General features: G+C 45.4%; 1 protein-coding gene across 3 annotated transcripts in view; it reads left to right on the top strand.

Annotated features, from left to right (window-relative positions):
- The window catches only part of jade2 (jade family PHD finger 2), a 115,735-nt gene that overhangs the window by 73,753 nt on the left and 16,422 nt on the right, over positions 1 to 25,560 (top strand). For 2 of the 3 annotated variants that reach the window (XM_068600416.1, XM_068600415.1), the window contains exon 11: positions 19,492 to 19,609. In XM_068600416.1, the coding sequence (XP_068456517.1) occupies positions 19,492 to 19,609 (118 nt within the window). Of the gene's footprint in view, positions 1 to 19,491; positions 19,610 to 20,839; positions 20,939 to 25,560 lie in introns of all 3 variants that reach the window. The other variant, XM_068600414.1, reaches the window with a different exon arrangement.

The following is a 25,560-nucleotide window of genomic DNA, read 5'->3' as shown; positions in this document are numbered from 1 at the left end:
ACTATTTTGAAGGCAGAGGCTTCCCTGAAGCCGTAGCACGCAAAAATCCAACAATGTTTTTCCATAGAACAAGTCATTTTTCTAATTTTGAACCGAACAACACGTTTTTTTTTACTAAACACCTTCCCAATATGTCAAAGCTTTGTCTTGCAGTGTGTTTTGTTGGAGATTCGGATTCCTTAGATCTTAACCTTTCCAGAAAGGTGTGTTGTTAGTATGTGGGATGTTGTTAAGGCCTTGAACCATGGAGTTAGAAAAACTGTGGGACCGCTAGAGGGGGGATTTGTGGCAAATCTTGCTCAGAATCCCCAAAGAAATTTTTAAAAATCGAAGAAATTTTAAAAAAAGAAATTCTGAAAAAAATGATATGAAATGACACAAGTATTTGAAGTCATTTGGGGTTCATACGACCACTTGAAGAGGTACGGACCCGTATATGTGTACATGTGTTTGACACCGAGCCGTCACCGTCACCGCGTGTTCCTCAATAACAATGTTTTTAAAAAAAGGCTTGATTGTGAGCGACTGCATTCGATCCGCCGTCGTGTTTCTGCGCCGGGAGCTCGACTCTGCGGACTCGTGTTACTGAAGCCAGACCACAGCGGTCTCTGGTGGACCGGCTTTATGGATCGTAGCGGGCTAATGCTAACTTCCTGACCAGTCAGAGTGTCAGGAGACTCCAGAAGACTTCTTCTTATCGAGTTCATTGACTTGTGTGTTTCGTAGGAGTGGAGCGCAGGTCTCTCAGGTAAAGCCATCAATCCCAGCCTAAAACAAAGCAACGTTAAGTCTCTTCCCCTTCTGTTTCTGGAGTCGCGTTGAGGCTCTTTGGCTTCACTTGAAGGGATCTCTGCGTTTCACGGTCGTCTGGAGGAATCCGCAACGACGCTTGTGGCCGCGAGGCCGTGGCGTTCGGATCACGGGCGGTCCGAACGCCGACGAGTCGTCGAGTCTCTTGTTCCTCTCCTCGGAGGTCTGACGTTGAGGAGGATTGATGTGTGAGCCGCCGACGGGTTCTTTCCAGGAGGCGATTGATCTTCAATCGGTTCCCGTTTGGCTGGGCGAGTGTTGACGGCTCTCTTCTTCTTCTTCTTCTTCTTCTTCTTCTTCTTCTTCTTCTTCTTCTTCTTCTTCTTCTTCTTCTTCCTCTTCTTCTTCTCTCCTCGTGCTCTCGTGTCTGACCCATATTTGTAATATTACTACATGTTGTCTCCCTCTGTGTTGTGAGCAAATGTTCTCCTGTTTTCTTCTTCTTCTTCTCTCGCTTCAAGCGGGATGTCTTGTCCGTGGAGATGTGATGTGTGTGTGTGTGTGTGTCTGTGTGTGTGTGTGTGTGTGTGTGTCTGTGTGTGTGCACGAGAGAGTATTCCAATCATCTCTGATTTGCTGGCAAATTGAAAAAGCCCCTCCATCCTCGCGGCCCCGCCATCCCTCGACCCCAACCCAATCAGACCCCGCGACCGAACCCTCCAGCCTGCTGCGGTTTTTTTCTGAATGTGTGTGCGTGTGTGTGTGTGTGTGTGTGTGCGTGTGCGTGTTGTTAGTGGAGGAAGAATCCGGGGGCTAGTGTCAGGGTGGATTATCCCCCTCCTCTTCCTCTTTGAAGTGCTGCCAATGGAACGAATTTCTCCGCTGTGTCCCTAATGCACTGGTGAGCTTTCTCCATTTCTGCACTCCTCTCCTGAGTGTCGCCCAAAATTCCCCAAAGCCCCCCCCCCCCCCCCCACCCACCGCTCCTCCTCTCCCTCCTTTCACCCTCATCACTCATCCAATCAGCGTGGACGTGGACGAGGCCGCGTGTCGCTTGCCCATTGGATGCCGTAAGTTTGCTTCTAGAATCGATTCTTCTTTTGTGTTTTTTGTGGCTGATGGGTTGTTGTTTTTTTTCGGGACGGTGCGGCGTGTCAGAGGCAGCTGGTGTTGAAAAAAGAAGGTTGTCGGTGCAAATCCCTGCAGCAGCAGCTGACAGCAGCAGGTTGCCTTCTAACAGACCACTGGACTGTAGCTCAGGAGGAGGAGGAAGAAGAAGAGGAGGAGGAGGAAGAGGAAGAAGAAGAGGAAGAAGGAGAAAAGGGCCAATGAGGAGACAGAAGAAGAAGAAGAAGAAGAAGAAGAAGAAGAAGAAGAAAAAGAAGAAGAAGAAGAAGAAGAAGAAGAAGAAGAAGAAGAAGAAGAAGAAGAAGAAGAAGAAGAAGAAGCTGGACCCAGCAGGTCAGCAGCTCCAGGCCCAGGATCTTTGAAACAGTCGTCCACTTACTTCCTTCAGAGGGAGGAGGGGGGAGGGAGATTATGATTATGAGCAGCGAACATATGTTTTATAAATCTACTTTCAGTCGCAGACGTAGAAGAAGAGGTTTTCATGGAAGAGAGACTCTGAGTGGGAAAGTCTGGATTTTGTTTCTTTTTTTTTTTTTTGCTAACCACGAAAAAAAGGCCGTGACTCTTCTCTTGGCTTTGGTTCTGGACTTCAGTAATCTCTCTGTGCGATCGTCCAAAGATTACGTTCTTTATTCCTTCAGTCGTTTTTGAAGCGCCTCTTCTGATGATATTCCTCAAAAATCTCTTGCTTCTGTAATGACATCATACATCAGTGATAAAAAAAAGTATTTTTAAGTAGCAAACACAAGACAATTACTAAAAAAAAAGCATTTCATAGTTTTTAATCTTCACATAATCTTCGTCGCTTGTTAACATTTTTTTCACAACTTCAATTTTTTTCCTCAATTTACAATTTCACATTTAGAAAGCATCACGTTCAGTTGGACCTCCTCGTACGTTTCCTCGTGAGCTTGAAGGGAAAGTTAAAGTGCTTTCATAAAGTTTAGGGATTCTTCAGCTAAACTTTGAAACAAATAATAAAAAAACAAGCCGTGGAGACGGAGACGTGCGCTTTTCAACCAAATCGGCACCGTGCAGGTCAAGCAAAGAAAGAACAATGCTGGATCCTACACTTCCCAGAATGCAACTTGATCTGAAACCATTGAACTCCGAGCTATATACTGTCTATAGATAAACAGAAGCTGGGAATACCGACTCTTCCGGCTTGCAGGGGATTGCAGCATCAGACCCCCGGTGCATGCCAAAATGGCCGCCCCCCCCCCCCTCAAAAGCTGCAACCCTCTCAGTGTGTCCGCTGGCTTCCTGTTGCAGGTCCGTTGTGTCCACCAAGTTCTGGTCCGTGTCTGCTCGTGCATGAGAGAGTGTGTGTGTGTGTGTGTGTGTGTGTGTGTGTGTGTGTGTGTGTGTGTGTGTGCTGTGCCCCTCAGCTCTTCCTCACACCTGTAGCGTCGTCTCTCTCCCCACAGCCGGAGAAGACAGACGGGTGAGGCGGTGAGGGATCTGTCATTTGACTCCTTTATTGCCCCCCTCCCCCTCCCCGAGTTCACTTCTCAACTTTACAAATTTAACACATAACCTTCCCGCACCACCACGACCCCCACCCTCCCCCCACCCTGCATGCATCGTCTTCACCCACCCACCCGTCTCGCCGGGCATGAAAGCGCCTCTCGTGTTACGCAACGTCAGCTCGGGTCAGGGAGAGGACACAGACATGGAAACAGTGACACCGCCTCTGCTGCTCCGCCTGTTTGGCTTTCCATCTTTCCCTTCTCCCTCTCTCTCTCTCGCGCACAAACACACACACACACACACACACTGCTTCACCACCACTTACATGTTCACATACACACAATCATTCATCACCCACATGCTTTACTTGCATACACACACTTGTACACCTACACACGTAACCACACATAACTACAAGGTGGTGGTGGTGGTGGTGGTGGTGGTGTTAGGATGGAGGGGGGGGGGGGTTGTTCTAGCTGCGGGCCAGACAGGCCGAGTCCTGCAGCAGACAGACCCACCCTGTTGGATCAACGTCAACCTGGCTCCTCACACACACACACACACACACACACTCGCGCTGGCTCCCCACACACACCCCTTTCTCCTCCGTCTCCGTCGCTCCGCTTCCAGGATGCGTTCAGGTCGAGATCCAAGACAAGGGGCCCCGTCTTCTGCCACCTTGAGTGTTTTTCCAGCCGAACCGGGGAGGCTTTTATTCAGTCGATTCGAGGGGGGAAAAGGAGCCGCTTGGCCGGCTTCCACCAGCGACCTGAGTCCTGGCTGGATGCGCTGGGCTTTACGAGCCCTCTGCTGCGCGGCTCTGGCCCGCGGTCCAGCTCTCTGATGAGACTTCCCAGACATCATGAAGGGGGAAAAAAAAACAACAAAAAACAGTTTTGATGGATGGGAGTTGGACGTTTAGTTCGAGAGGTTTAAACGCGTGTCGGATGAGACCTTCAGGGACCGTGCGGATCCGGGGTGATTTACCGTTTCACATTTTTCAATCAAACACATTCGGGTCAAGAGAAACATCCGGACTGCTTCATGTCCTCCATCTGCAGACGGCTGAGGTTTTTTATCCCGGACCACCTCGTCGGGTCGTGTGGAGCACGTCATTGTTTCATGACGTCTGAACCAAGATGGAAGATCGTATTGATTTTTCATGAGACTCCAGTCATGATTGAAAGGAGGAAACAGCGTCTGTACAATGGTTCCTAGTTTTAAATGCACACTTGTTGCAAAGCAAAGCAGAAGAGCCTGAACTTAAAGACGTGTTTACTGTGTACAGCTGCTAGGAGGCGGCCATCTTGAATTGCACTAGGGTCAGAAGAAATACAAAGAAAATTGTTCTCCTCACTCCTCTTCCTCTCTTTATGTTCTCCTCACTCCTCTTCCTCTCTTTATCTTCTCATCTTCCTCTCTCTACCGGCAGAACTTCTTCCATAAAAACCAATAATACTGAACTTTTAGTCCATTTTCCTCATTTGATTACACTTTTTTCACCTGATTCTCTCTTTCCATTTCATCCTCCTCTCTCCTCCTCTTCCTCCTCCCCCCCTTCTCCTCCCCTTCTCCTCCTCTCCCTTCCTTCTCTCTCTGGATATCCTCGTCCTGCCGCTGCCCCTCTGATATGAGCTCTGTATATGAAATAAATATGAGACCGAAGATGGATAAATATTTATAGCTGCTTCGGCTGTATAAATTTGCGTGTGTGTGTGTGTGTGTGTGTGTGTGTGTGTGTGTGTGTGTGTGTGTGTATGTGTGAGAGAGACCCTTGGCCAGTGTAGATGCCAGGGCTCTTGCGGGGATAAATAATTCACTGGAAGTTAAACCTTAAATTCACATCACTTTGACGGGACAATAAGAGCAGCATGGCGACACACACACACACTCACACACACACACACACACACTCACACCACCCATGTACACGTGTAGAAATGAAAGTGCACATTCCTGCACATGTTCAAGCGTACACTAATCACGCATGAAACCACGAGTATGCATGAAACACACACATTGAAAAGTTTACATGCAAACTTACATGCACTTATTAACATACACGTGTGTGTGTGTGTGTGTGTGTGTGTGTGTGTGTGTGTGTATTTAAGGTTTCCTCTTGAGTCTATTTCTGTGTGAGTGCAGGACTGTGTGTGTGTGTGTGTCTGATGTTTTACCCGTGTCGACCATCACAACACACACACACTCGCACACACACACAGCTACAAGGCTCACTAGCCGTGATGCACACGGATAGGGGTGCGTCAATAAGTAATGACACCCCCCCTACACACACACACACACACACACAGTGTCGACCCGGGCCTTTAATATTTCACGGCGGTGTCTCTCAGGTGGTAGCCAGGACTTCCCCCTGAGGTCCAATTTAAACGGCTCCTCTGAGCCCGTCCATGCACTCCTCTCATATACATATATATATAAATATATATAAATATAAATACACAAAATACACAAGATATTCATGAGATCAAAAGCTTCAAGCATGTGGAACAACAACTCCTTTTTGAGCTTGAGGATCTACTATCGATGCGTTTTATGCCGTATCGGCACTTTTGCCATACGCTCATATCGGCCTCTCGTAATGTGGCCGATCCATAACGTGGATATCTTTGCACCGGCTCAATTTGCCAACAACAATATATCGTATATCACGATATAACGTCTGTCCTGGTACTTCAATGAATACTTGACAGATGAATTGAAGTATTTTCCCATTTAGTGAAGAACTCGAGTGCTAAAACAAGCCGCGTGTGCTAGTTACTATCCGTTTATAGCGTGTGACCATGTCTCTAACGATAATCTATAACTTCATCACGATATTATTCCATTGAAAGGCGACACAACAGCTTTACCGCTTTCAGAACAACTTAAAAAACAAAAGTTTCTTGACATAAAATCTCACCTTCACACACATCTTGTATAACTTGTAATAAAAACGAGGATCAGGTTTTAGATCTCACAACCAAAGACGAGCTGTTGTTTCCCCCCCGCACATCAAAACCAGTCAACAAACGTCTCTCAATAACAGCCGGTCGTTGGCTGTGTGTCGTTTAAATGTGAAGGAGCTGAGCTCCGTGGTCAGCGAGCGTTTTTATGAGCCGCCGTGTGAACGGCCTCTTGAGCGCCGTTTACTGGAGACGTGTTTATCTGCTGGAATACGAGGATCTGGAGGCGTTTATGGGATTCGTCGTTGAGGATGACAGACCAAAAAATCACCGTGTTTTGTTTGACGTTGGTGGTTTCCAGTGGCCCAGTTCCACCAGTCTGCATTCCTTCCATTGCAACTGTGTCCTCATTTCTGTTTTTTTTTTTCTTCTAGATATATGTTGATGAAATGGTGCGATACGACCGTGTCATCTTCTAGACTGATTAATGGCCTCTAATGACTCAGCAACAACTAAAGTTCAACCAAGAACTGCAACAAAAAAAACAGAAAAAAACCTCCTCAGACTCGCCCGTAAACACCTGCAGCGCAAAGCGCGGCCGACTCCTTCCAGACGTCTCCGCTGCAGAGTCCTCAGCTGATCTCTGATCAGCAGTTTGTTTGGTCACATGACGACTGGGATCTGAACCCTCGGTGTAAAGTGTGTGACACGCTTGTTCATTCTCGAGGGGCAACGTTTGGGCTCTGAACGACGTTTTAGTTGTTTTTTTGTCGTTGGAGTTGTATTAAAATGACACATTTAATGGGCTGCACCATGTTAGACACTGCAATGTGAGTGCGTCCATCTATTGCTGCTGCAACTTCATCACTTTTTCACGTGAGGAGAGATATGTATCTCAACAGCTGTTTGCGGATCAGTCGTCTTTCCGTCAGAAACTATTTTTCGGATCATCAACCGAGCGAGACGTCAGCGCTCAGATGTCTGCGCCGGGCAGTCAGACATGAAACGACCTTCACGACCTCTACATAACTCAGTGGCAATGTCGCCGCAACAATAAAGCTCTGCAGCCTCACAGAGCAGCTTCTGGAGGGTTTTTCATCTGTTTTTTTTAAGGCGGGCAAAATAAACTCAAAATAAGGTCAAAATTTTGTTTATTTTGAAAAGCTCAGAATCACAAGAATGTAGTGTTTTCTGATAATATTGCCGAAAGCAATGGTTCTCAACCTTTTTTCCCTGTGAAATATTTTTTCAAAGAAGCCTTTTTTTATTCATATTGTGTGAATATCATCTACCCCCATTTGAGAACCCCATATAGGTGAATAAAATGGGGCCGAGTACAGAACCTTGCGGAACTCCATCACTTTCTCTGCACAATTTTCCCCAACTTTCCCACACTACGCTATCATTTTGTCCCGCCCCGCCTCTCACCCCGCCCGCTGAGCCCGCCGTAGCATCCCTGCAGCATCCGCAAACACATTCCTTCAGACCTCCACTCACCCCCGACTGGCCGGGCAATAAAACACAGCCAATTAGGCCTCGCTGCTCGCTGTGTGGAAGCCTTCCCCCCCGCTGCTGAGTGTGATCTGAGTCTGAGCCGCTTCCTCCCCGACTTCCCCTTCCCGAGAGGGGTGCACCTCTTGTGCTCACCTGGCCGAACAGAGGGAGACTCCTCCGGAGGTGGAGCGCCGCCACATCTGTTCATCAAGGCCGTGTGCAGAGGTGGCAGCCGGGTCCAGATCTCCTCTGCATGTGTGTGTGTGTGTGTGTGTGTGTGTGTGTGTGTGTGTGCACAGAGCCGGAGGCGGAGGAGGCTCGTCTGAGAGGAGCTTCTTCTTCTGGCTTCTGTGTGCGTCTACAAACATGCTGCTTCAGGAGGGTTTTTAATAATTAACCCCCCAGAACAGAGCTCAAGGTGCTTTTTTTCTAGACTTTCATATTGTTAACCTGCACCCACATTGTCTGCCGCACCATGAAGTGTGTGTTTGTTCTCTGCGTCCAGATCCCACTGAAAGACATCAAATGTTGAAAGCTGCAACATTTCTGCCCAATTAGGTCATTTGATGTCACTTTTTCCTTTAATTGCACAATATATGATCACATTAAACATTTCTGCAAGCCTTTACACTGTATATTACACTGTATAGGCAATATATATACATATATATATTTGTAAATTCCAACAAAGTTGCATGAAACGGTTCATTCTTCAGGGATTATAATGTTTAATAAAATCCACTTAAACACTGTGTATTAATGCTGTATTTCAGCTCTAATAGTATTTTTAGGATACATTTGTTGATTATCGTGATAATACAGTTTATGTTTGTGAGCACAACTGACTCGTTCTCACGGCCGCTAGTCATCCATCTCTTTTAGGACATAAAGGTTTTTGTATTTGTTCCTACATATTTTAATTGAAGTGTCCAGCATCTTGAATAATCTCCAATAACAGCAAATAAATATAATAACCAAGTGGGGAAGGAAGGAACCGTGCAGTCAGAAAAGTACATTTATAAATATAATAATAATGTAAATAATAAATAATAATGTATAAATAAAAAAAAGATAAGAACTATAATTAATATAATTTACTCAATCTGGGATTGTAATCAGGCAAGGCTTCCCCAGAGGGCCAGTGAACATATGTACTCATGTGTTCATGATAGTCGTACAGACTTTATTCACATCAGATTCCTGCAGGAACTCTGGAAACATCTCAAATGAAAGCTGCGACCAGAACTCCTCTTTAATCCTCGTGCTTATGCTGATGCATGCCGCATGCAACACAGCCCATCCGTGCTGTCTGGGTACTTTGTCAAGTGCGATTTTTGGAGACAATTTAATCCCCAAATCCTGTTTTGTTTGCTGACATGAAACAGTTTGTCCAATAAAAAGCTCGATCCGCTGGAGCCGAGAGCTCCGGGAGTAATAAGGTTTTCATAACCGGGATTTGATCTTTACATATTTGCTATTGGACAAAGTGTGGGGCGCACACACTTCCCCTCTCATTTTAATTAAACTGTGTGTGTGTGTGTGTGTGTGTGTGTGTTTGTCCTGTTTGTTGCTCTCTCTATTTTCCACCCTTCATTTCTCTCCCATCCTCCTCCTCCTTTTATCTCCACATGTACTGTGCATGAGGAACCTGGAGGGAGGGAGGAAGGGAGATAAAAGACAGGACACGGGTGAGAAAGAGAGGATGAGGAGGAGGAGGAGGCAGCTGGGTGAAGGAGTGATGTGAATGAAAGGAGGAACAGGAGCGGAGCGTCGGTGTCACAAGGTTTATTTAGAGTTTATCGCTCTGGCAGAACTCCAGACTCCCTCCCCGCTCTCCTCCAGCTGTGTGTGTGCGCGTGTGTGTGTGTGTGTGTGTGTGTGTGTGTGTGTGTGTGTGTACGATGTGTTTGTACTCCTGGATACACACATGTAATCGTGTACGAGTATCCACACTGGATAAAGAAAGTGATACGAAAAACACACAAACAGACACACACACACACACACACACACACACACACACACAAGTGAAAGCTCAACACGTGAGTTCTGATTGGAGAAGGATGTTGCCATGGACCCCCCAAGTGGGCGTGGCCTAGGCTTGTCTGTGACTTGACTAGCGGGAGCTAATAAATCATGTAGTTTGTGCGCGTCTGGAAGTGATAGACTCTGGCGTGTGCGTTGATTGTGGTGTGTGTGTGTGTGTGTGTGTGTGTGTGTGTGTGTGTGTGTGTTTGTGTGTGCTGCACATCAGTCTGCCTGTCTGACCCACTTTCTCCTCCTCCCTTCTCTTCTTCCCCATGCTAGCTCCTTCTGTCCATCCTCCCCTCCTCCCTCTTTTCTCTTTTCATATGACCTTCATACTTTCTTCCCTCAGTCTTGTAATGTTGAACTAATGATTTAATTGGACTGCTAGAAATTGGGCAGGACTCCTCTGGTTGTATAGAAGTCTACGTTTCATGTGTTAAAGCTGCAGTCTCTTTTCTGACTTCCAGGGGGTGACTCCCCTGGTTGTATAGAAGTCTATGCTTCATGTGTTAAAGCTGCATTATCTCTACTGACCACCAGAGGGCGACTCCTCTGGTTGTATAGAAGTCTACGCTTCATGTGTTAAAGCTGCAGTCTCTTTTCTGACCACAAAGGTGCAACTCCCCTGGTTGTATAGAAGTCTACGCTTCATGTGTTCAAGCTGCTTTCTCTCTCCTGACCACCAAGGGGTGACTCCTCTGGTTGTATAGAAGTATGTATGTGACTCCCCTGGTTGTATAGAAGTATGTATGGGGCTGTTTCTCGCGCCTTTTGTGTTGATTTTTGGTTCAAAGTTGCATTTGAACTTTCATACTTTTTCTATTCAAAATTCTATTTCAGGTTTAGTTTTGTTGTTCAGCTCTGCAGGCTCATGCAGAAATGATGTGTTTTGTAGTTCCAGCAGCAGAGGTAGGATGAAATAAAGAGTAACTGGGAAAGCAGCGTCGCTTTCTAGAGCATGCCGAGTAAAAACAACAAAAAGAAAAAAGAGAGAAAGGAAGTTCCTTTCGTCAGTAAAAAAAAAAAAATTAATATCCCCCTCACATTCGGGCATATTGAATCCAGATATTGCCGCTCTTATCTTGTGGGCGCCCGCTCACCTGACATGCTGGTAAATCTGTTTTCGGGTCGCGACCGGTAGTTAAAGAGCCGAGATAAAGGTTCCCCCCACCGGGAGCCCTGTTATTGCCTCGTGCTCCGGCAGCTTCTTCAGCGGGAGGAAATCGAGTCGCCGGCGGTTTTAGGGTCCTCTGAAGGGCACTGCGGAGGGAAGGGAACACATTCACACAGCGAGATACTCCATCTTCCAGGTACAAGACTATCTGAAGCTCTTTACGATTCACAACAACAGATAATTACCCCGCCGGTGCCAAGAGCTGCTTTTTTCCTTCTTCTTCTGGCCTCACAGTGTTTTATGCAGTCTGATTATGTTGCGTGAGGCTTGGAAGAGAATTTGGCGAGCTTCTTCGTATCGCACCTTTTTAAAACACAGAGATATTTCAAAGACAATGTTCCATATGGCGGAAGAAACGCTGAGGAGGAGTACGAGCCGGAAATAATGAATTCAAATACAATCAGCTTTGATTTTTGAAAGCAGAAGCATCTGCAGTGAGCAGAGAGCGACGGCTCCAGCCTTGATTCGTAAGTGTGACGTCTGATCCAGAGATGTGTTTCAGAGCGCCAGCGGCTGTTTGGTTTGAACCTCGGCAGCAGTAACCGATCCGGTCCCGGAGGACCGGCGAGGTCTGGAGGCTCCTCGACGCAGAGGCAGATCAGATCGTGTGTTCTGGCCCCGAAAGCATTTTGTTCTTCATAAACAAGTAATAGTGTTTTTTTTAAATCGATGCGTGGATGCGCAGACAGACGAAGCAGCACTGTGGGACCCGGAGTGATGCGATCCGCTTCATCCAGCCTACCAAAATAAAAGCTTTTCACCAGAGTCCCCTTGGATGTTAATCCCGCCGTCTTTTTAAGAAATAGTTTTGGGAAATACGATGAGACAACCAACAGAGACCGCAGCACGTGAACCCAACATGGATCTGCAACTTGCTGTTCTTGAACAGACGCAGACAGACAGTGAGCTTTAAGGCTTTTGCACATCAGGGGAGTGAGCAATGAACAGTGATACAAAATGATAAAAAGCAAATATTTTGCAACAAAACTTTTTTTATCGCAACTGTTGCAATTGTTGCACATTTACAACAGTTGCAGCACTTTTTCAATAAAGGGTTTGAATAGCTTCTTGCAGGCGGAGGACCAGGACCAGCTCCTGGTACTCGGCCTAAGGTCAACTGTTGCGTAGCCTAAAGATCCATAAGATGACGTCATTGAGTGAATTTGAGTTTCCTCTGGTAAACATAGTGTATAAGTCTCGGGCTTTTATTGTGAAAGGTAAGAACGGAAGGAGGAGATCAAGTCAAAAATAGAGTTCAATTTTATTAATCGCAATTAAAATCCGGAGATCCTTCTTTGCCTTTGCTCCTTTTTTGTAAAACATCCGAATCTAAACGTTGTGTGTCTGCAGCGCTTCAGTTGACAACATGCAACAAACACAAACGGCAATGACATTTGAAGCAACACAACTGAGGGGATGTCCTCCGACTACGAGACGGGGAAGCTTGGATTCTACTTCTAGAAGGGAGACACTTAAATCCCCAGGATGAATTCAGAATAAGTCCTTCATATGTAATATTGATATTCATCTGACGCATCAAACTGTGAGGGATCAGTAGCGATATCCAGTTCTCGTGTTCATGTCTTTATCTTTGCAGTTTGCATTAGCTTTCCCACTGAATGATGTTTCATAGCTGTCAATGATTATTGACACACGCGCTGTGATGTGAATCGACACAATAAAGCAGCGACGTTACAAACAGATGGAGACTAATGGAGCTGCACTCCAGCGACATGCGACACATTGATGCCGAGCTCCTCCTGAAAAACAAGCTGCCAGCATTTAAGTGCACGCTCCGGATTGTCTTGTCAGTAATTAACCCGGCTCTCAGCGCAGGGTTCGGGGGTGATATTGGGCCAATCAAAGATCAATAATGCCGATCTCCAGCCGGCTGCCGGCGGCGCGTCTGTGTGTTTCAGAGGCCGACGAGCAGTCGATGGTGCTCATTAGGAAGCGGAGCGGGTCGGCAGTGGGAACGCTGGGAGATGAGCGGCTCGATGAGGGAGGGGGAGGGAGAGAGAGAGAGAGAGAGAGAGAGAGAGAGAGAGAGAGAGAGAGAGAGAGAGAGAGAGAGAGAGAGAGAGAGAGAGAGTCTGTCACCCTCTGTTTGGTTGTTTTTGAAGCATATTTCGACACTTTTCACTCTCTGACAGATTTAAAAGATTGGTAAATCTTTGGTAAATCAGATTGTTTTGTGTTGCAACATCTTCATTATATCTCTATTGTATCTCTTTATTATATATTTTTATTATATCTATTAAATCTCTTCACTTTAAATATATTGAGGTACTTTTTATATAAATTATTTATTCCATCTGTACATTTTTTTATTCCATCTGGTAATTTAATATTCCTTTTCACTGCTATTTTTTAAAAATGTTTTATTACCGTTCTACTGTTTATTTATATTACTTGATTCTTTTTTTGGAAATCTTCTTATTGTGAGCGACGCTGCTGTAATCCTGTAATTTCCCCACTAAGGGATCAATGAAGGATTATTTTATCTTATCTTATCAATACATCTCTTCAATATATCTCTTTATTATATCTCTTCATTATATTTATTACATCTCTTTATTGTATCGTGTGAGTCACATATCTCTGTCAATACCATGAAATCCATTTTTATCACAGATACCACTTAGACACACACACACACACACACACACACACACACACACACACACACACACACACACACACACACACACACACACACACACACACACACACATTCCCCCGCTGCTCCCACTGGGCTCCTCTCTCTCTCAGAGATCCCTTTGGGAGTTAGTTGTTCCCTCCACACCTCGGCTGAATGGAAAGACTCTCATTAAACGCTGTGTGTTTCCATGCAGCTTGTTATGCACATCGTTAAAAAAAAAACTCTGCATTGAAAAGTCAAAAATAGAACGACAAACACGAAAGAAGGCGTAATGAAGAAAAATGAGAATATGCCATAAATGCTGATGCATTCAGTTTTTCTTCTAATAGAGAGTTCACCTGAATGAGAAGCTTCAGTGACTTTATTGTTTGGAATTGACTTTCGCAGTTGCGTTCAGTGTAATTTGCACTTGTAAAGTTTTTGTTTTTTTCAGCTGCACAAAGTCCTGACCCCAGAACCTCATCACATGTTTAGAAAAAAGATTTCAGTGTAAAACAAATATCTACTAAACGATGTTTGTTTGTAAAAGTCCAGCATCAGCTGCACTTCAGTACTTTCCATCGCTGACCTCCTGGAAACTTTGATGGAAAAGTACCCAGTTCCTACCTCTCTCTCTGTCACACACACACACACACACACACACACACACACACACACACACACACACACACACACACACACACACACACACACACACACACACACACACACACACACACACACACACACACACACACACACACACAGGGCGTGGTGTCCTCCTGTCAGACACCTGTTGAAGTAATTAGAGGTTGATGACAGCCAGCGCTCAGCTGACCACCCAGAGTGTGTGTGTGTGTGTGTGTGTGTGTGTGTGTGTGTGTGTGTGTGTGTGTGTGTGTGAGCAAGATACACAGTCAGCAAGTGGATTGCGAACGTGTGCGTAACGTTTGTGTACCGTCGTTGTTGACGTGTGTGTGTGCATTAAAGTGTGTGTGAGAGACGTTGTCTTCACTCAGCTCGGTCACTTGTGTTAATGATTTTCTGGCCCGTCGTGTTACGGATGGATGAGATAAAAAGGTGGTGGACTCCGTCTCGGAGGGATTAGAGGAGAAAGAGAGAGGGAGTGATGAAGCAAAACGAGGAAGACTAATAATAGGTATTGATGGGTTAATTCTATTTCATTCATTCTGTCTCCGTCACTGTTTTAAATCACGCCGTTGGCTCACCTGCCCCCACAAAGAAATTACAAATTACCTGTCGAGTCTGATTCACAAATGAATGAACGTCCAAAGTCCACAAAAATATGTCGTATTGACTTTGTCACGACCAGACGGCGCCACAAAATGTCAAATTAAAGTGGATAACAAGGGGACATATTTCCAATTTACGCAATTTTCTTTGAGCATGTGATTGTTATTCACCCCAAAGTTGGGCTGTAAAAATGATCTGCACCTTCAGGCTGCTGAAGATGTCCAAAGACAAATAGTCCCAGAGCATTGATACGCTCATAAACCTCTGTCTTTATCAAGAGAAAGCAATAAAATCTTATCTGCTCCTCCATCCTGAAGGGAAAATATTGTTTTCCTTTCGGTGTGTGTCTGTGTGTGTGTTTGTGAGGCTCTCGAAAAGGTTTTGTGAGAGATTTAGGAGACTCTTTATCCGACTCATTTCACCGCCTCTTTTACGCGCAGCGATGTCAAAGTCTTCCTTCTCTTTGGTCTCTCCCCCTGCAGACGGGTGGTGGTGGTGTTTTATTTTTATTAAAACACATTTAACATCCAACGCCAAGTTGTCAGATGTGTTTGCCCGGTGAATATATATGTAAGTGGGCCAGCGGGGGGAGAAAGAAACCCCAAGAAGAAGTGCCTTGTTTGCTGATTCGGAGGTTTGACAGCTGAAATGAAAAGCCTGACGAGGTAAAGACGGGTTGTCGGGGATAATGTGTCAGTGCAGGTGTGAGGACGGAAGTGTTGTGGGCGGAGCCTCTGACCATCTGTCAATCAAATCCAGCTTCACTTCAATTCAAATCGTCGCAACAAAGCGTTTGCTTTGACATGTTTGCTACTACGAAAGGCTCTCGCTCCGTCGAGGCCGCATCCTGCAACGCCTCCTATCTGGACTCCAGCGACGGTCCACGTGCAAGGCGTCTCATGCAAGCGTGCCAAAACACGAAAACGTTGCAGCGATGTGCGACGCGCTCGGCAGTGCGTGTGCCGCTAGTTCGTTAGCCGCGAGACAAACGCGACGAGGAGCGAGCGACCCGATGTGACGAGAAAATGAGTTGCGAAAGAAAGGTCAAATCTGAGTTATTCTACTCCTCTCTCTCCTTATTGTTACCTCCCATCCTGCTCTCCCCACTGCCTTGTCATGTGTCGAGGCAGATAGTTGTTTTTGAAAGCAGTACACACACACACACACACACACACACACACACACACACACACGCAGAGTGTCCTAATCAAAGCCAGGCTCTGCACATTGTGTCCCAGTTGAGCTGCTATTTATATCTGCGACGCTCTAACAGGGATGGAATGGGTCAGATAGGCCATGCTGACGAATCCATCAAGACCAGCAGATAAACAATCCGCCTGCTGGACCGCCTGGACGCAGGCACACACGCATACACACGCACACACACACACACACACAGACACAAACATACACCTGCACATTCACTGTTGAAGTAAACAAACAAACCAATCCTGTTCCTTTATCACAAATGGAAACTCAGATAAAGGCCTTGCTCTCTTTCTGCCTCTGTATATCCCACTTGCTGACACACACACACACACAGACACACACATGCACACACACGCGCACACTTTGGAGGTAGTTACCGTCTATGATGTTGTTTTGTGCCGTGTTCCCACCAGAGTCATATTTTACTGGTATATGTGTTTATATCTGTTCTCTCTTGTTTTTTGTCTTCCTTTTTTAATACCTGTGCCTCCCTACACACACACACACACACACACACAGACACACACGCACAATCTGTCCTGTCCCATTAGCACCATGGCAAATCTTCAGGCTTACACACACATGATGCTGCCCCACACACACACACGCACACACACGCGCGCACACACACACGGATGTGGTTCGAGACACATGATTACTGATTTACCGTTGTGAGAGTTGGCAGAGATCCCGTTTCGGGCTTGTTAGTTTGGGATTCAAGTGCTCTGGCTGGGTACCAATTAGTTTCCCTCCCTTCCTCCCTCTGCAGTTACTTTGCTGTCACGACGACGTGTTGGATGGTCTGTGCAGTATATAAATCCTGGAAAAACAACAGCATGTTCTCGACATAAACTGAGACGATCCATTATTTGTCCTGGACATAAATATCAGTGTGTGTAATAGCTCTTGGCGGTTTGAACCCGACATACCTATGAGGACATGAAACCTTCACAGTGGGGGGGGCTCATGAAAACACTTGCAGAACAGTAACGCCACACATTTACATTCAGGGCTATGTGTGTGTTGCTGTGTGTGTGTGTGTGTGTTGCTGTGTGTGTTTAGAACCACATACTAACATATTATTCGTACTATGTATGACGTCAAATTCAGAGAAAATGAGTGAGAAAATGCCTGCATGTATACTTCTTGAGCAAGAATTTCTGAGTATGAAACGTGAGCCTACTGCACATACTCAACTGCCCCACAATGCATTGCGTCTGGGGGCCTTGAGACCGGCCGTCAGTGTTGTGAGAGTTTAAGCTAGGCTAAATCAAAAGTCATTTTATTAAAATGTCTTCCATGCAACAAAGACATCAATCTGGTTTCCTAATATGTGTTTAGTTTATCCAAATAACGCCGCAGCAAAGTTATCAGAGATTTGACCGCTTCGTGTAACAGCAATACATACTGGTGCCTGACTATTAGTGTGCAGTGTGTTAGCATGCAGTTATGTTAGCATTCAGTTCTGTTAACATGCAGTTCTGTTAGTATTCAGTTCTGTAAGCATGAAGCTATTTTAGTATATTAGCATGCAGTATGTTAGCATGAAGTTATTTTAGTATGTTAGCATGCCGTGTGTTAGCATGCAGTTCTGTTAGTTTGCATGCCATGTGTTACCATGCAGTTATGTTAGTATGCAGTGTGTTAGCATGCGGTGTGTTTAGGTACATGAGCAAACTGTACAAACGCAGTATATTAGTATAGATTGCCTTAGTATGTAGTAGTTTGGTATGTAGTACGTTAATATGCTCTACTTAAGTATGCAGTAGGTTAATATGCAATACTTTAGTATGCAGTGCATTTGTATGCAGTAGTTTGATATGTAGTACTTTAGTATGCAGTGCATTAACATCTAGTAATTTAGTATGCAGTGCATTAATATGTAGTACTTTAGTATGCAGTGCATTAATATGTAGTACTTTAGTATGCAGTGCATTAATATGTAGTACTTTAGTATGCAGTGCAATAACACTTCTGTAGCTTGCTATCCTTTTACTGTAAGTCCCTTTTCCTGCATGCAACCAAGTGCAACACTATGAACGACACCATGGAGTTGCCTGTTAGTTGGTATTCACATATTTAAACGGATTATTGCATCCTGCCTCTCTAGGAGAGTTGCTCATTCGCCTGCGAGTGCGACTTCTTCCAACGCAGTCGCTCGACCAGCTGTATAAACGACAAGCTTTATGAAGTGTCTGTTTTTTTCCAACATGACCCAGCCGCCCTATCTCTGATATTATTTTTAGTGGACATAAATAAAGTTTAGACTCATCATGTTGCATGTCAAAAGTACGCTGAATAAGTCTCTCCCCTTTCTGAGTGTCTTGTCCATGTCGTGGGCTAACAGCTAACACGGGTCTCCACTCTCTGAGACTGTTTTATCTGTAGATAAAATGATTTTGTGAGCATGTAACCGCTACAGCTGCCAGGGGACCGCACCGAATCTTGTTTACTCAGCCTCTTGCACCGCCTGTCTCTCTCCCTACCTGTCTCTCTCTATTTTATCTATTTCTGTCTCTCTATTAGGTTTAGTTTCTTTACTCGCCTTCTTGTCTCTGTGTCTCTTTCACTTGTATCTGTTGCCAATTAAAAAAAAATAGTCACACATTTACAACCACAGCTTTTCTTTGAACATCCATATGCACTGAACATAAACATGCGGACGTTTCATCTCGCGGCTCTATTCTCCTACACGCACACTCGTCTCCCGCTTCATTCGGCGGCGTGGAGGAGCAGGAGGGCTCAGCTGGAGTTATGTTCTGAGGGGAAGAAGAGTTTGTTGGCAGAAAGCAGGAAGTCATCATATTGTCTCGTTACTGGATGCACATGAACCTGTGATGTTATATATTGTTGCTTTGATCTCTATATCTGTATTAAAATTGCATGTTTAGCCTCTAGAAAGTAGACAAAACAAGCTAACACGCTATAAATTGCGCTACAGATTGTTTTGACAATTTATTAGCAGGCAACTGCCTTATTGTACCTCCAACAGACACAGAGATATAGTATCACTTATTTCAGCGATATATCCTCTCCTTCTTTTAGCTTAGTTTTGCTAGCTTAGTTTTGCTAGCTTTGTTTTACTAGCTTTGTTTTGCTAGCTTTTTTTTTTGCTAGAAGTGGGTTTGGACAGCAGAAAGATGAGCTGAAAGAGTCTCAAAAGGCATGCAGAGCTGCAGAGTTTGGGAATAAATCGTCCCAACAGGCTATTTTTAATATAAGATATGGTTGGTGTCTGTTAAGCGTCCCTCAGCCTGTGTGTTATGTGTGTTGTATGATGATTGTAGCACGACTGGACCATGTGTGTCTGTTTGTATTGACGGCCACACGTCTGCAGGTCATAATGTTTCCCTACCCGTCGGGTTCACGTCCCTGCAGTAAAGGTGCCACATGCTCTTCGCACCGTGTGTTTGTAACGGCGGTGTTGTGTGTTCCAGGTGCGTAACCTGTGCTACATGGTGACGCGGAGGGAGAAAATGAAACACACCATGTGCGACATCCAGGAGAAAATCTTCCACCTGCAGATCCAACTCCTGGAAGAGGACATTGCTGGAGGTAAGCGACAAAGGAAACACGAGTGTGTCTGCGGTGATTATGTGAAACATAGCAATGAAAAAGAAATGCTACGTTTCATCCACTTAAGCACTGTAGCCGAGGCCGCCTCTGTCCACCCAAAACAGAAAGTGCAATTTGGAAAAGCTCAAGTGCAGAACGGTTAAATCCAACCCCTTGTTGAACGAGTGTGGTGGGCAGACAGTTTTCGGGAAATGGCCTGTCATCATTTTTGCACAGTAGGCCACACTCGACACCTGCACCGCCACGAGCACTGAAATAATAGTTCAGCCGGGTATTTTGACACACACCATCCACATAAATGAAGCTCTATTTCCTCTCCACTCCGCTCAGGTGAAGTCTGACCTCGATGCATTTTGGTGCCGCTGCTCTGTGATGGAGAACATGAGCCGGGTGGATACCTGCTCAAAACCAGATTTATATTCAGAGTGGGACCGCCAGGTTCATACTGGGTCAACATTCTTGTATATTTACCACTTGGTAGAGTCGACTACGTTTGTCTTTCACCTCCCTGGATGAATAATTGCTTTATGATATTTATTATAATTTTACATGGAAACGACTACAACTCCTCATACGGGAGCAAGTTTTAACAATATTCATAAAAAAACGGACAGCAACCTGTGGTTCTAAAAAAGTGAAGCAAATGCAAACCAGCCATAAACGTTGGTTTGTAAAGAAGTCTGTGAAAGATGCATTCTCTATCCTGACCACAAGGGGGCGACTCCTCTGGTTGTATAGAAGTCTGTGCTTCATGTGTTGAAGCTCCATTCTCTCTCCTGACCACCAGGGGGAGACTCCTCTGGTTGTATAGAAGTCTATAGAAAATGACTCAACTTCTCTCTTGATTTATTCCCTCAGTAAACATTGTTAACATGAGTTTATGGTCTCAATCTCTTGTTTCAAATTAATTAATTGTGAGTTTTTTGGTCACCTAGAAATGTGTTTTATTCAGCGTTCGGTTGTATTTCGCTCAGATCACTTCTGGTTGCAAAAAAAACAAGATGGCGACGGCCAAAAACCCAGAGACCAAACATCAGGCTTCAAAACAGCGAACGTCCTGTGACTAAATCCTGTTTGTATATACAGTCTGTGTAGTAAACACATTTTTCCGTAATTCGTCCTTTTTTTAATTTCTTGATCTTTCTTGTAGAGTTTTAGGTAAAGTTATGCTCTGACTGATCGTGTCCCTTGGTTATTAAACTCTTCCAGAGCCGGGAGACTCCTCACCTTTTGACACCAATCCGGACTTTAGCACATCTAGTGAGGTTGCATCTGGAGCCGGAGGCCCGCCGGTGAAGAGCCTTAAAAGTTAGTGACAACATCTTAAAAATGAATACTTAAACTGACTCAGGAGGCGGTGCGGTGATGTCATAACACTGTGAACATGTGCCGGGCAGCTGTCCAGCCAGTAGCTGTACTGGTGGAGTGTAGAGGAGGAAAGAAAAACACAGAATCTCCCACGCTGGCCATCGATTTTAATCCCTTTGTTGACGGCATTTCGGTCCTCTGACCTTCAACAACTAATAGAGTCAAACAGCCTCACGCAGACAGCGAAACAGGAAGTTGGATCTCACCCGTGAAGAAGAAGAAAAGCCAATCAGACGACGCCAGCGGCACTTCCTGCTCTGCGTATATATATATATAGATAAATGAGCTCGTCAAGTCTCTTTTAAGAAGTTATTTTAATGGTAAACAAGCAATACATTTACATTAGGTTTGAAATTAGATATTAAATACTTTTCTTCTGCTACAAATCACTTCCAAATTACAGAATTTAACCCGTAGACTTTACCGGCCAGAAAAAAGGTACGAAAGCCAAACTAAAGATGCGATTAAAGTATTAATTATTATTAAATTTGATAGTTATCTGGACTCCAGAAGACGAGAGAAGACGATATAATAATAAAGTCACAGTGAAAAACCTTCTCATTGTGATCATTAGATCAAAGTTAGGCAACAATCGCTGACTTCTGATTGGCTGCCAGACTCACCAGCTGTTCTCGTTATGTAGGAAGAGGATAACGTTGGTATTCTTCAGCCTGAACTCTTGTTTCCTGATGTTTTTGTGTCTTAAGCGACAAGAAATCATGAACAATTTGTCCGGTAATGAGCGGGAGCGCTCTGCGCCGTCATCCATGTACGTCCACTGACGTGTTTGGTTTTGCCAGAGCCGTGCTCAGAGGCTTATTAACATCAGTGTCTGACATAATGTGTCTAAACGTGATGACGAGGACCGTGCAGAGGAATAACAGTTCCGTTGTTTTTCCCGCTCGGAGAAGAAGTCTCACGGCGAATCCGCACAACCGAAATCTGCACACAAAAAAATGAGATTTCTCTCCTCTCTGGCTTCGGGTCACGCTCGAATTTCAGAACGAGACTTCTCCTCGAGCGAGACCCGATGAGGCACGACGAAAGAAAAAGCTTTTATTTATGGACACGACTGAGAAATGCGACCGTTGTTCTTTCGTTTTCGTTCCCTCGCGAGGACAATCCGAGCAAAAACACATTTTACTGGGTTTGCTTTTGGGCGGTGTGCGAAATCGGTCCACAGATTAAAAAAAAACATGTGAAAATAGTCCCAAAGTTGGGCTTTAAGTGTAGTAGAAAAGACAGCGGCCGTTATCTGCCTCTGATTATGTTATTTATGTTTTTATGAGCCGAGCGGCTCTGATTGGTCCTCGCAGTCGTGACCTGCAGCTGTGACAGCGGAGGCTTGTTGTCATGGTAATGCCAGTTACGTCTCGCTGGCTTGGTAATGATAGTGAACTCTCGTCAACTCGTGCGTGTGTGTGTGTGTGTGTGTGTGTGTGTGTGTGTGTGTGTGTGTGGTTAGAAGTGCTCAATTTTCAGTGCTCATCATTCCCGAGGACGGCTGCACACACACACACACACACACACACACACATTTATACACTCCACTAAATCTTACAAACACATTCGCTCTCTCTCTAACTCCCTCTGTGTTCCTCCCTCACACACACACACACACACACACACACACACACACACACACACACACAAAGCTGCTGACTCAGCATTGCCATCAGGTACTAGGAGCTGTGCTGCTGGCACTAAACAGCCATATCTATTCTCACTGCCACAGGAGTTAGATTAGGGAGGCGAGTGTGTGTGCGTGTGTGTGTGTGTGTGTGTGTGTGTGTGTGTGTATGTGAGAGAGTGAAGGATGAGGTTGTCTGCTATAATGATTCCTCGTGTCCCTCACCTTGCGTCTACCTCTTTTCTCGACCTCTTTTATCTTTCTCTCTTATTTTCCCTCCCTCCATTTCTCCGTATCCTCCTCTTTAATCTACCTCTCATCCACCATCTGTTTTTCTTTCTTTTCCCTTCTTTCCTCTCACTGGCGGGCGTCCTCCATCTTACCCTTGGTAGCTCTCCGGTCGGTCCATCGTTCTCACTGAGACTCAAACTCCGCGTCACTAAAAGTAACTCGAAGAGCTCGCGAAGAAAGATGGATGTTGGGACCACGCTGCACCCGAGTGAGGGAACAACAAAATGAAAACTGCTCGTCAGTATGGATCATATTCACTTTGATCCTGTGAATATCTGCTCCTGTGCGCAACCAATGCAACGCAACCAGCCCGACGTGTTGCGTCCAAAGCCGCTGAAAATATTCTCCGTCTAACAAAATGTGTTTTAAAGAAGGTTTTTATTTATTTAAAACATGTCTGACATCCAATTCTGATGTGTGAAATACAAATGTTCAGGAGCGTGCAGATGCCCAACGAGCTCTGCATGCACCAGCTCCCTCCTCTCCCCTCCGGGGCTGGTGTTACTTTTTTATTTTTTCCCCTCCAAAATGTGGAGAAAACACACACACACACACACACACACACACACACACACACACACACACACACACACAGCTCTCCCTGAACCCACCTGAAACAGACCCACGGGCCTTCGTCCGCCCGTCTCTCGCAGCACTTGACCTGTCATGTTCTGCCTCCTGTCTGCCAGTCCGCCTGTCTGTCTGTCTGTCTGTCATGTTCATCCGCCTGTCTGTCATGTCGGGGGCGGGCTCTCGTCATGCTCTGCGCGTGCTTGCATGTTCCCGGCGAGGCTCGTCCCACACGCGGACCGGTGGCGCGATGCCGAAGGGCTCGACGAAGGCTGCACCAGGACGCGGCTTCTGACGTCGTTCTGTGGAAAGTGATTCATAATTTTTGTTAATAACCAACAGTAATGTCGTTAATGACGACTTAAGTGGGTGAAAGCATCACTTTGGTCTAATTTACAACCATGAAATCACAACACTTATGTTATGATGCTCAAAATGTACAACATATCTATTCTAGTACCCCGATACCGATATTATACCAATATATTTTAAACCAGGTCTCACACAATGAGTCCACATTTCATATTTCACACACTGTCTTTACACACACACACACACACACACACACACACACACACACACACAGTGTTATTATTATGCAGGAAGTGCACTAAATTTACATTTTGGCTCAAACTGAGCTGTGACAAGCTGACAGTGGTTAGTACTGGCCTCTCTGATCTGCTCTCAGCAAGTGTGTGTGTGTGTGTGTGTGTGTGTGTGTGTGTGTGTGTGTGTGTGTGTGTGTGTGTGTGTGTGCGCGTGTGCGTGTGTGTGATAGAGCGTGAGGAAGACAGAAAATAAGGAAGGAAGAGGAGGACGGGAAGGGACAAGAATGTAATAGGATGAAAGAAAGAACAGGAGCAGCAACCATGAGGGTGAGAGAGAGAGGGAGGGAGGGAGGGAGGGAGGGAGAGAGAGAGGGAGGAAAAGACAGTAGGGGAGAGTAGAAGAAGAAAGCGTTCTCATCTTGCACTAATGAGCTCAGGTAAGAAATGGGACACACACCGACTCACGCTGCAGTTCAGTGCACCTAGAAAGAGGAGAAATTAATCACTCGCTTCAGAAAGACGAGTCCCCCCGGTGCTGCTGCGCCTCCTAAACAAGAGAGGAAGGGAGGATGATGTGGAGGAGATGTGGAGGGAAAGGCAGCGGCACAACGTCGAGACAAAAGAGGAACGCAAAGTGTTCAAAAAAGGTTCCCACTGCCGATGGTCGGAGATTAAAAAGGCGCAGGAGGTAAAGCGGAGCCGCCTGCAGACGTCCTTGAAAAAGCCCCCAAAAAACTAGCTTCGAAAAGAACAAGATCAGATTACAGGAAATACACATGTGGGGGGGGGATGTTGTAAAACGGCGCCTTATCAGAGGATCAGATGGTCCTCCTGTCAATAGAAAAGAAGTAAACGCCCGCGTGGAGCCGCCTGACGGAGAGCTCCCTCCTCGGAGATGTCCCGGCGATAACAGCCGTGAAATAAATTGTAAAAGTGGCGAGAAGTGTCAGTACCTGCTCTCGCTTAACAAGTCCTCCTAGCCGTCAGCATCAAACTCCCCAAGGGTGATTGCTCACATGAAGGTTATTATAGTTGATGTGACAATATGTTCTGAGATTGTGTGTTTGAATTTGCAAAGATGTCGTTAGCTCACATGAGGTTATGGATGCTGCGTGAGCAAGCCCCTCTGCATGAACCCTCAGAACATACGTAGGAATGAAGTAAAGTCTGGTGGATGTAAGAGCTGCTGAAGTGGAGAGAGAACTGTATTTATGTAAGGTTTTTCATTCACATCCTATTGAAAAATGCATTTTTATCCGGCAAACGTGCAGTTACGAAAACTTAACTGTGTGTTTTTTACACCTTTAAGCTGACAAGGAGGGTTCAAAGGTTCCCTGCAGGAACCAAGTTGCTCCAGCAACTAAAGTTAGGAACAAAATCCTCATTTTAAAAAGCCAATTGACACCGAATCTAAATGGGACAAGTGCCCGCAGTAAAAAAAAAAAAAGGAGGCTGAAGACGCTAAAACCAGAGGCCAGGAGCTGCTTTCAGAAAAGCACAGAAACTCTCTTGACTTCCTTAAA

This window comes from Clinocottus analis, unplaced genomic scaffold, assembly GCF_023055335.1.
Source record: "Clinocottus analis isolate CAN_PGR_092001 unplaced genomic scaffold, fCliAna1.0.p SCAF_5, whole genome shotgun sequence".
NCBI lineage: Eukaryota > Metazoa > Chordata > Actinopteri > Perciformes > Cottidae > Clinocottus > Clinocottus analis.
Note: the sequence above shows the minus strand (reverse complement) of the source record. Positions and strands in the feature narration are given on the sequence as shown.